Raw genomic sequence first — 12,022 nt, 5'->3', positions numbered from 1 at the left:
TGAGTGAATCTTTTTTTTTTCTTGTGTTAAAGACTTGATGCATGATCCCATCTCTTAAGCAAGATAGCTAAATGCAAGCAGTTCTCTGTTCTCCTGTCTAATGCATGCAGTAGCCATAATTCCACACAGCCTGGCACTACTGTGCAGTAGCTGTTTGGGATGGGAGGTGTCCTGTGAAATGTTGAAAAAATGTTGGGAAAAAAGAAACATGGCACTCATGAATTTAAGTCTAAGTGTAAAGGAGATCTAGAACGTCTATGTATCCAAACTGATGTAGATAATGCATCTCTCTCTAAGTGGATGAGCACAGAAACCAAACCCACATCTTCCAGTAAAGAGGAACCCAAGCAACTAATGGAACAGGGGGTCCACCATAGTGACTCAAATTCAGGGAAGAGTGAGTAGTGTGCAACTTAAAAACTGTAATGGTATATTACATACATATTTAGCAGATACTCTTCTCCAGAGAAACTTAGAATTTAATCATGTTACAGATGCACAAGGACGCCTATTGGTGTAGCATGGTGTGCTTGTGTGTGGGCTTGGGTGGTACCTATTTTTCATACCTTAATAACTTTCTAACGTGAAATGTTAGGAAGGCATTAACATATGAAAAAAAACCTGCTGAGCTGATGGTGATAGAAGTCACTTACAATACTTTTTTGCCATCTCATCCAGTGTAATGTCAAAATCGAAAAAAGTTGTTTGCTTTACGCGGTTACGAAAACAATTTTCAAGCCATCGTTCAATAAATGTCAAATCGCCTGAACTGAAAAATGTTAAACTGCTGCGAAAGAGAAGTCGCTATGATATATATATATATATATTATATATATATATATGCACATTTTATCAGGGTTATCACTTGCTATATAGGTGCACTTTGTAGTGCTACAATTACAGACTGTAGTCCATCTGTTTCTCTGCATACTTTGTTAGTCCCCTTTTACCCTGTTCTTCAGTGGTCAGGACCCCCATGGACCCTCACAGAGCAGGTACTATTTGGGTGGTGGATCATTCTCAGCACTGTAGTAACACTGACATGGTGGTGGTGTGTTAGACTGTGTTCTGCTGGTACAAGTGGATCAGACACAGCAGTGCTGCTGGAGTTTTTAAACACTGTGTCCACTCACTGTCCACTCTATTAGACACTCCTACTTTGTCGGTCCACCAGTCAGAGATGATAGCTCATCCGCTGCTGCACAGTTTGTGTTGGTCATCCTCTAGTCCTTCATCAGTGGTCACAGGACGCTGCCCACAGGACACTGTTGACTGGATATTTTTGGTTGGTGGACTATTCTCAGTCCAGCAGTGACAGTGAGGTGTTTAAAAACTGTGAAGTGATGTCAGTTCATCTATTGTTACGTCATATAGTGCTCTATTTCTAAATGTTACTACTGCAGGATGACTAGTTCTACCCTCAGTCTTGGTAAACTGGAAATCCAATTGTGAATCTGAATAGGCCACCAATCCAGTGATTCAGCCTGTTTTTTTTTTTTTGGAGAAGCTAAACTGTCCCTAGGTATGATTGTATATGTCTGTGTGTCTGCCCTGTGATGGACTGGCGACCTGTCCAGAGCGTTTCCTGCTTTCCATCCAGTGACAGCTGGGATAGGCTCCAGCAGGATCCTCCAGAAGAATAAACAGCTTACATAGTGTGTGTGTGTGTGTGTGTGTGTGTTTCTGTGACTGCTACACCTTTGAATGGTCAACTACAGTCTGGTAAATAAGCTGTGACTGCGGGAAGCAAGGGCGACGTGGCTCCATGCCCTTCCGCTCTGAAGCCAAATTTCCTCTGCCATGTTGTCAAATCTGGAACCAGAGTTTGCGCAGTAGAGAGGAGAGTTTAAGTCAGGTACTCCTACTCATTTGGCAGGCCCACTCAACAGTTTCCTGTCCAATCAGACATAGCTTTTCTTCAAAATGCTCTGAATGAACACTCCAGGTTATCAATACTGTAAAAATGTAGGAAAGCGTCGTGCCGTGTCCGCGGTGGTCCGTGCTATAGAGAAACGGAGAGACCCTGCGCGCTCACGAACCTGTCAATCAACTCAACGCCCAGCTGTCAATCACCTCGTTCTCACACTTTTTTTTCAGTATCACCGAATAACTTCTAGAAGAATTTATCGTGAAAAATATTGGGGTATGTTTTAAAGGCACGTACAGAAGCTTGTGTAAGTGTCACCACTGGCAAAAATTACCTAATGTGTAAACTTCAATTAAAGTTTCAATTAAGGTTTCAGTCGCGTTCACTTTCATGGGAGTGGGCGGGATTAAAAGCTGCACTGCAGCCAGCCACCAGAGGGCGTGAGAGACATTTTGCCTTCACTCCTATATGCAGTCTGTGATGTAGATTTGTGTTTGCAGGAGGCTTTTGCTCCCTATTCTTTTGCAGATTTAGGGTTAGGTCTACCAGCAAGGTTACAAAGTCCACCTATTCCAGGCACATACAGAGAGGCGAGCGCCACGGCTGCTGTGCGCTCATTGGACGAGAGGTGTCACATGAACAAACGTGTAGCACCCTCAATAGTGACTCCATTAAAGAGCTGCACTTCTGTGCTGATGTGCTGCTTGTGTTTTCATTATTAAAGATTTTTTTTGCAAGTATGCATGTATAATCTGTGGCCGTGTGTGTTTAAGTGGTAAAAGGTCAGGGCTATCTACATTGGCTAATCTCATGATGCCTGAAGCTCTTTAATTTAGCCCACTTTCACAGAGATGCAGATTCTTTGAATTCATTAGGTGTGGTGGCCTATAGTAACTCAATAAGTCTCTCTTTTTGTTCCTTGTAAGCTGTTAAACATTGTTCTAGCTGTCTTCTCGGTTTATTAGCATTGTATCCCTAAGTAGACCTCAAAGGGGAACTCCACCAATTTTGATCAATGTCTGAATAATTCAGTCCTTTAGGTGTAAACATGATCATTTAGAATAGTTTGATGTGAAGTGGTTCATTGTGGACACACTTACAGTGGTGGTGATAGGAGGGGTCACGATGTCTATAATACAAGTAAAGCCATTTATTTACTATCTACATTTTATATTTTACATTTTATATTACTACTACATTTTATTAACCACTAGTGAACCTTCACATGTCTTTTGAGTGTTTATATGTAATGTTGATGATGATAAAACAGTCATAAATCTAAAAAAAAAAAAGGTTTCTTTGGGGATTGCATGTACCCTTCCTCCGTGAATGGATTAAAATAAAGGGAGCAAAATACACTTTAAGCCCAAAAATGTCTTCGAAACTATCATAAAACAAGATGTCAGACATCAGACAGCATATATCTAATTATTTTATGTAGTGCAAGGGAGGTTTCAGACTCATTAACCTTTTCAGACGTCTGGTTCCTATCACCACCAATGTGAATAGTTCTGTCTCGGCAAGTTTCTCTAGAATAGAGCATTTCACACCAAACCACTCTGAATGACCTTATTAACATATTAACTGTTTAATTATGTAGATTATTCTAAAAATCTGCGAAATTCCCCTTTAAGCCAGTAAGTAGCCAGGTTTTCTTTCAAGCTATGAAGTTAAAACCAATAGCTTAGATACATTGACAAGTATGTATGACTGAAGAGTCTATTACTGATGCAACAGGCAGTAAACTCGTTTGCTCTGATCCACTTTAAAGGCATTTAGAAGAAAATCCTGAAGATAAAATGAAAAGTACGGTGAATTGACTTGTTTGAGATGTGTACAGTATTTCTACATGGATAGAACATAATACGTTAATCAGGTCAGTTCCATTCATGTTTTTTTTTTCTTGAAGCCATCTGAGAGAGGAGGAGCTCAAGACCTGCGAGTCTTGCATGTGGATAAGCTCTGTTATCAGTCCACTGCTTTTACAGGCTGCTGGAGAGTCTAGGAACAGCGAGATCTGCTGTGTGCAGATGTATTAGAAAGCCTAAAAGCCTAAAATAGACACATTCTGTAGTAGTCTGTTCCCCGACTACTTAAAACTTTCGCTTAGAACCCCTTAAAACTTCCAGATGGGGTTGTGTGACAGATGCGCGCGACTTCTGGACGACTTTAAAAGTCTGGTGAAAGCGAAGGCGGCGATTTTTGTGCAGAAACTCAAGGATGTTGTAAATAGGATCTCGGAATGCTGCTGTTCGAAAAAAGCTTTGGCATCTCAAGAAAAACTTCATGAGCTCCTCCGTCGACACGATGTGAAAAGCAGACCTTCTCACTTGACCACAGGTCGGTACTCAAAACCTCAAATTAAAGGTTTGTTTTATCTACAGCCTTAAAATGAAGAGAATCTACAGCGATGCTACAGACATTTTCTGCAGGGCTCCTGTAAGAATCTAAAAGTACATTAAGACAATTAAACAGTTTACTACAGAGAATTACCGAGCCCCGCTTATAACAGCCTGTAAAAATAAAAACAATGCGTGGCCACGCCGTATTAACGCGTGTGAACGAGAACCTAGCGCGTGGGAACGAGATAATTAAGTCGTGGCCTCGTATTAGGATCTCGTTCTCACGTATTAACACAGCGTGACCACCCATTATTATTTATTTGGGATGTCACCAGCAGGATTCTGAAAAGAAATTACACAAGTGTTGGAAATTACTATGACACAGGATTAATATTTTGCAAAAAATTAGGGTGCAAGTTTGGTCTAATAACTCGGAGAGAGGCCGTCAGGAGGCTATAGCCTACGTACAGCAGTTCAAACATAAAAATTGGTAAACAATGTATGGCTGCAATTACACTTACCATAATTATGTCTTATAGCTTTTATATGTCAATATTGTGGCACAAAACACACACACACATATTTTCAAAACCATTCATTCTTTGGGTCAAGGGGGCTGCTGGAGCCTATCCCAGCGGTCATCGGTCGGAAGGCAGGCACAAAACAGAAAGGTGTAATATTACTAATATACATTGCCTAAATAAAATATTTAATACATAAATTGCCTTTTACAGTGGTATGCAAAATACCCTAATAATGACAAATATGATGAAAATTAAGAAGAAAAAGGAAAGACTATTAATAACTGTTATGATGTAAGTCAACAATCATTGTACAGTAAAAAAGTGAAAACAAATCCAGGACAGATTAGAGCTTCTTTCTTTTTGTCGTTACTGACTTTAACTAAACAAAACAGCTACCTACTTTTTGCCTTAATTACAGTTTTTAAAGTGTATTGACAGCTGTATTATAGTTGATATCTGACAGCTGTGTTGCAAATCAGCAATGCATTTTTTTGACAACCATCCCTCGAAATTATTTTGCATGATTTCAGAAAGTAGAGGGGGCATGTCCCTGTCAGCCTCCCCTGCATTTGCACCAGTGTACATAATTATAAAAACAGCATACATCACTATAAGTCTTACAGTTTCTTGCAGTATTGCTACAGATCTTTTATACTTACTGGAAATGAATATTGTTGTCATCAGAACATATTTTTGTTTTTTTTATTTTATTTTTTTATTGTTGTTGTTGTTTTGCCCTAAATATGGCCAAGCAATGTCTTCCACACCTGCTTTAAGCTGATCACTGTTTGGGATGCCATTTGTTTCTTTAGTTACAGTGATTGGTTAGGTCACAGTTAAGAGACCAGTAATATGAAAATGTCTCATTTGCATAAACACAAAAGACTCTGGTTATTTATAGTCTGTGTCTTTTGTATGGAAGGATCTTTCAGCATATGGTTCAGCAGTTAGCTACAGTGACATATCAGACCAGTTGTTACCAATATTATAAATATAATGTCTTGGATCTTTATACTATGTTACTTTCACAGCACAGAGTCGTGTCCCCGCTGCATTTCTGGAGACATGCTGTACTCTCCTGCAGTCAGAGGACATGGAGGTTCAGAGGACAGTCTCTCTGTCCATGCTCAATCTTCTCACAGACAGCAAAAGTAAGTGAGCCCTAATGAGAAAAGCTTTCCAGTACCCAAAACAACCAAAACCACAATAAAAGTCTCACAGTCTGTTCTATGCAGTGCCACTCAAGCTTTATTATGACAATATAATGTTGTAGATTTGGATCTGATTGGTCTGTAGTACAAGTTTTGTAGCTTGTATGGTTTAACAAAAACTGCAGAAAGCACACTGTGTCACATATCCAGAGCTGTTGATTTAATGTTTTTGTATTTATTTTTCTCAGTAAAAGAAGAGCATGTCATTGAGATGGGCGTTCTGGAGCCACTTGTTGATCTGCTGCAGTCGGGTGATCGTACAGTTCAGTGTAACTCCAGTGCCTGTATTGCTTTGCTAGCCTCCTCAGGTGTGTATTTTCTCATTTATTTTGAGTGATTTTCGAATCCTGGACCAATTTTCAAAGTTGTTTCCTGCAAAATGACCTCTCACAAATGGCTGCTGTTTCATGTGAGCTTTCCTGCTTCAGGTGAATTTAGTTTTGTTCTCTTGGAGATTTTACCCTGTCAAAAGGTCAATCAAAGGTTCTTTAGTAAAGGCCATAGTTCTATGTAACACCATAAATGCTCAAAGAACCTTTTAAATGCATCATTTTTTTGCTTTTTTTTTCGCATCGTCAACAAATCTCTGTGTTGTCCCATATTGTCCTGTATATATAACCCTTTTTGCTAAGAGTGTAGTTTATGTTTATAGACTGACGCTACGGACAAATGCTCCGACCGCATCCACTATATATTCTGACAAAGATTCCGTGATTTCATCCTTTTCATTCAGATTCAAACCGAGAGGCTATTGTGTCCTCTGATGCTGTGCTACCTCTGCTTGTTTTGGCAAGGGCCTTTGATCCAAAAGTTCAACAAAATGCTGTCAGAGCTCTTCATAATCTCACCAAATCTGGTAAGGTTTTAACAGGCCTTGTGACCAAGTGAATTTGCAGTGGTTGCACGTCGCTGAATTGTTCATGAGGTCCAAATCAATAGTGTAATACACTCATTGGTTCACATTACAAGCCTCAGAATTGACTGTGCTGTTAATCTTCTCTAGAGAAAGCAATGTGTGTGCTGTGTGAGGAGGGGGTTATACCTGTGCTGGCTCTTCTGTTACAGTCAGCTGATTCTGACGTCCAGGTACTCCAATGATGCCATTCTGTCATCCTCATGTTTGTAGATACCTGCTTGTCCAAAATTTCTACTGAAATAAAGGGTATTGATAGGGAATGTTCCCCATTTCCCATAGTAACTTCTGGTTACCCCCTTTGGCTTAGTTATGTATTTTCTTCTGGGAAGGCTTTACTGTTGAACACTGCTATGAGGATTTGATTGCATTCAGCCACAACAGTATTAGTGAGGTCAGGTTCTGATGTTGGATGATTCGGTCTGGATTACAAACACCACTCCAACTCATTCCGGAGGTATTGAGTTGTGTTTCCAAGAATGCAATGCTGGAGAGCTTTATATCCCTCTACCCGATACTTAGCATTGGGCATGGTGACTAGCTGCTCCAGAGCATCCCAGTCAATTGGCAGTGCTTTTCTTTGGAGATTATACAAGCTGTGTCTGTGTGCAATTGAATGGCTGTGCCTGAAATTGGTGCACCTTAAAATAGCTGAATTCACTAAATAGAAAGGCTGTGTTGATACTTTCACACATATAGAACCAGTTTTCCAGACCCAGATTAGGCCTAAGCCTAGACAAAAAAGAATTTCAAATGATGCTAGAGTTAAGTCCATGCATGGTGATGATTCACTAACATGAAACCAAGCTCTACATGTAACCTTACATTATGGTCTTTTCTCAGTTCTACAGCTGTTCTGCATTGAGTAACATTGCTGCAGCTCCAAAGCATCATTCAAAATTGCTCCAAATTGGTGACCGTTTCCTGCTGAAATCCCTGGTCTCACTTATGGGCTCATCTGTACTCAAGGTAGGGAGAAACTGGTCAGGGTAGAAATCTGTCTATAGTGATATATCACATTCTGTGATTGGTCTTCTATGTTTGTTCCATTGTCCACTAATTGATAATTATATTTTCATGTTTTATCAGAATTCTACTCAGGCCTGTGGGTGTCTCAGGAGCCTCATTGGAAATGGTAATTTGTGTAAAGATAATTTTAATATAATTTAGATATATTATTTAAAGCCAAATCAGCATGTCAGAATGGCTGTAAGGCTACTATAAGTAAACCTACTCAAAGACCTACTCAAAGTTTAGAGATTAGATTTCTCATAGAACTTCCGTAACATTTTCAGTCACCCTGCTCTGGGAATTGTTAAGATTTAACAGTCCGGTCCTCAAGGCCACTCCCCAAAATGGATTGTCTGAACATCTTGACTCCTAAGGTGCTGATCCTCTACTATTCAGTGCTTAACTATTGACTATTGATGAATGGATACCTTTGAGTAAAAGTGTTTTTTTTGCAGGCAGCGTCTGGTGATTGATGACTTGAAAACTGTGTGTGTTCCTCAGCCCCTGGATTTATTATACTTCTTGGTTGCAGGTGAGGCACAGCGGCAACTGGTTGGGCTGGACTGGGTATACCCACTGCTGACCCTGCTGAAGGCCCCAGAGCTCAGCTCCTCCGAGGCTGCCGTAATGCTGCTTTCTGAGCTCTCTGCCCATCCACTCAACAAAGTAAGTCACTGTACACCAGTGCTGGGGTTCTTTCTTTTATTAATTTGTTCAGCTCATGAACTGTAACTTATCTCACTGCCCAAAACTGATCCGTACAGTCATCTGCAGTCATATGCACAAGTTTGAACACACCCAGTTTTGTTGATTTTCTGAATGAAAATAAGTTAACACATCCTCTATGAAGAACAAGCTTAAATATGGCTTTTTTTTGCAAATTTTAGTGCACCTTTTCTATTTATTTGTTGATTTGAACATAATGGAAAAAAGGAAACATAAAATATAAAATGTAACATTATCTTTGCACATAATGCATTGTATGTTTTATTTTCCCCCAGTATGTGAAATACAGCAAAGAAAACAGTAATTGTGCATTCAAATCTGCAGAAGTGTGTTCCCTGCAGATAATGTTATTTTCATTTTCTCTAATTAATACTTCTTGCATTTCAGGAGTCTCTGGTGAATCAGGGTGTGGTACCCATTTTAGGGGAGCTACTTCTAATGTATCTGCCTAACTCTACTTTAGTAACTCACTGTGCCATCACCCTCACACACCTCTGGGATATTGTGGCGAGCCAGGAGGTACAAATACTTACACAATCTCTCAATCACACCAGTGAGGTTTAAAACAGGTTTTGAAACATTTAAAGTTCTTGTGTTAGATCATAAATTATTAGGATGTAAACCAAGACAGTCAGAGTGGTTTGATATGAATTCCTGGACATAGAAAAACCTAGTAAATCCGAAAAAGAATCACACTTGTGCTTAAAGGAACCAGATAACTTAAGAGTTTAATGTCTCTTTCACCATTACTCTAAAGAAATCTGACTGGCTAAGTCTCTCTACAATGCTCACATCAGCTGAATGACTATTAAATTAGATATTTAGAGAAATTGGTGGAATTATCCTTTAAGGGCTCTTATTTAAACTCAAATATCTAATTTGCCTTTGTGTAAAATAATGACATTTCTAAGTAAGGGGGCAATAATTTTAATACAGTTTGAAAAAATTAAAAAGATCAAACATTCTGCGTAGTAAAATTTATAATGTATCTTTCTCTTTTAAGAGTCTGTGATCTGCTATGTTTCATGGAAACCACTGTCAGTGATCAAATCTAGGCATCAGGTGCATCCTATCAGCGTAAAGTGGGAGGGCTTATGCAATTCACTTACCCATGTTCAAATGACTTGGGTGGGTTGTTTTTTGGGCTTATGTTGTTGAGGGCAGGCATTCCTCAAGTTCTATTTGAAATCTTTTATATCTGAGCTAAGTTCATCTGCATATACAATTAGAGCACTGAATCAAGACATTACATTCACATAAAATACCAAAAACTGAGTTGAATCTTGTCTCAAATTATAAATCACATCAAACTTAAAAATATATATACAGTCATGTGCAAAACCTTGAGAAAATGACATGTTTTGTTGAAGTGAAAATAAGTTTACACCTCCTCTACAGAACAGATTTAAATATAGTGTGCAAATTTTAGTGCATAATTTCAATTTATTTGCTGAGTTTAACATATTGGGGAATGAAAACATAAATTTAAAATGTGCCATACCTTTTGCACAGGTCACATTTTATGTTTAATTTTCAGCAGTTATCAGTGCATTAAAATGTGCAGAAGTGTGTTATCTGTAGAGGATCTGTACTTAATTTTCACTTAAAGAATGAACAAAACATGTCATTTGAGCAGGGGTGTCCAAACTTTTGCATATAACTGGGTCATTACACCTCTATTTATGTGACTTTCTCCATAAGTCTCTGTATGTTCTAAGTACAGAATGTGTCTAATGTTATATTATTTGTCATTGTTTAGACTGTACTGGAGACAGAGTGTCTAACTGGGCTTCTTCTGGCTCTTGGGTTTGATTGGAATGAAAATGACAATGTTTTAAGTATACTAGCCTGCCTCCATTCACTGGCTTCTTTTGGTAAGAATAATATCTCACCAGTACAAGAAGCATTTACAGTTACATACTAAGTAGCATGGATATATTTCATTGCTTTATGCACTTGAAAGAGAGTTAGTGCCAGTCTGTCTTTGAGAAACAATGCACTTGATTACCATTTGATTGGTTTTTATAAGATCTTAATGCTTTACGCTACCAAACATATTTTCCTGCATGCACACTCAGTTGATTGCCTCATTCTTTATCTGATAATCAGCTATTGCCATGTTATTTTCAGACTCCCTCAGATCACGTCTTATTGAGAAAATGACTGCTTCTCATGTTGGCAGACTTGTGAGCATCTCCAGCGAAAGTGAAAACTCTGACTTGTCTTTTGCTGCTGGTTCTGTAATCAGCAAATTAGACATGAATGGTAAATGTTCGACTTTAATGATATTGCTTTATTGTGTTATTGTTCACTGATTAACCATCGCTGCACTCCTCATGTTGTGGTATTTTATACAGATAAACTGCTTAAACCTCACCACAGAGCCATTGTAGGATACTTGATGAGATTCCTTCGCAATCAAGAAGTGAGATTTCAACAGCTTGCAATTGCCAGCGTGTATAATCTAAAAAAAGGTGAGTCGGCACTTTTTCCAAATTACTATGTGTTTTCCACAATGTTTCAGCCTATAAGTACACAAACTCACTCATTCTCAGTCAAATGAGAAGTAAGAGCAAAAATACCTCTGAGCCCAGGTGAAGCCTTTGAATGTCGGTTGGCAGCTGAATGATAAGATTGTGGGTGTGCAGGTGGAGGGCTGGATGGAATGACGTGTGGGTTGGAGCTGGAAAGGGAACTGAACAGAGTTCAGCAGCAGACTGAACACACCAGACAGCTGCTCCAGATGCTTCAGCAGGACACCTGCACCTGAGCCACCAACTTAGAAAGCAGTGATGTGTTTATGAAGAACCACAAACTGGTGTTCATTTTTCATCAGGTTTTATTACAGTTTTAGATATTGGTATTTTCTGTTTATCTCACTTTTTATTTACATTTGTTTGAGTCATGTATGTGCGTCTGTGTGTATTTTCAGAACTTTGAAAACACATTGTTTTATATTCTTCTAAATTTGTACTGATGTACTCTGACGATCAAAATCCTGGATGACTTGACAATATGTTTTACATATGTGATGGAAAATGCCTTAAAGAGCAATAAAAAGGACACTGAGAAGACACTGTGTTTACAGGAGAAGGTTTTTTACAATCTGATAAAGTAAACTTACACTCCATATTCATATCTGAATAAGTTCTGCATTGACTTCTTGGCCAGGTCAATTGAGGACAGTGTAAATGAGAGCAAGATTGAAAAAGACAAAATATGGAACAAATGGATGATGATGAATTATTAACTATTCAGGTAATGGAAAGCTAACTGTATAGTAAAGTGCTGCATGTGCTACATTTCAAACACAAATGTTTGATAATAAAAGTATTGTGACAAGTTCCAGAGACAGCCTTAAATAAGGCATACAGTTGGAGCAGGAGTTGTATGTCCTCCTTCAAAAGCTCTACAGTTTCATCTGTAGT

At 38.8% G+C, this 12,022-nt stretch overlaps 1 protein-coding gene across 1 annotated transcript; it reads left to right on the top strand.

Moving 5' to 3' along the window:
- Positions 1–3,858: 3,858 nt before the first annotated feature.
- LOC118816100 (vacuolar protein 8-like) lies at positions 3,859–11,364 on the top strand. Its single transcript, XM_036582610.1, has 13 exons — positions 3,859–4,207; positions 5,765–5,884; positions 6,133–6,252; positions 6,678–6,800; positions 6,948–7,030; positions 7,701–7,826; positions 7,947–7,992; positions 8,401–8,534; positions 8,982–9,113; positions 10,354–10,468; positions 10,725–10,859; positions 10,952–11,068; positions 11,243–11,364. The coding sequence occupies exons 1-13, from the start codon at positions 3,997–3,999 to the stop codon at positions 11,362–11,364; spliced, it is 1,584 nt and encodes a 527-aa protein (XP_036438503.1). The 5' UTR covers positions 3,859–3,996.
- The last annotated feature ends 658 nt before the right edge of the window (positions 11,365–12,022 follow it).

Source organism: Colossoma macropomum, unplaced genomic scaffold (genome assembly GCF_904425465.1).
Source record: "Colossoma macropomum unplaced genomic scaffold, Colossoma_macropomum, whole genome shotgun sequence".
In the NCBI taxonomy this organism is placed as follows: domain Eukaryota; kingdom Metazoa; phylum Chordata; class Actinopteri; order Characiformes; family Serrasalmidae; genus Colossoma; species Colossoma macropomum.
The sequence above is the reverse complement of the archived record's forward strand: the minus strand, read 5'-3'. Positions and strand labels throughout refer to the sequence as shown.

Excerpts from the sequence above, each read along its gene's own strand:
- LOC118816100 (XM_036582610.1), top strand. The coding sequence starts at position 3,997 with ATGGGGTTGTGTGACAGATGCGCGCGACTTCTGGACGACTTTAAAAGT. Across the intron at positions 4,208-5,764 it reads ACCTTCTCACTTGACCACAG|CACAGAGTCGTGTCCCCGCT; the intron begins GTCGGTACTCAA and ends TTACTTTCACAG. Across the intron at positions 9,114-10,353 it reads ATATTGTGGCGAGCCAGGAG|ACTGTACTGGAGACAGAGTG; the intron begins GTACAAATACTT and ends GTCATTGTTTAG.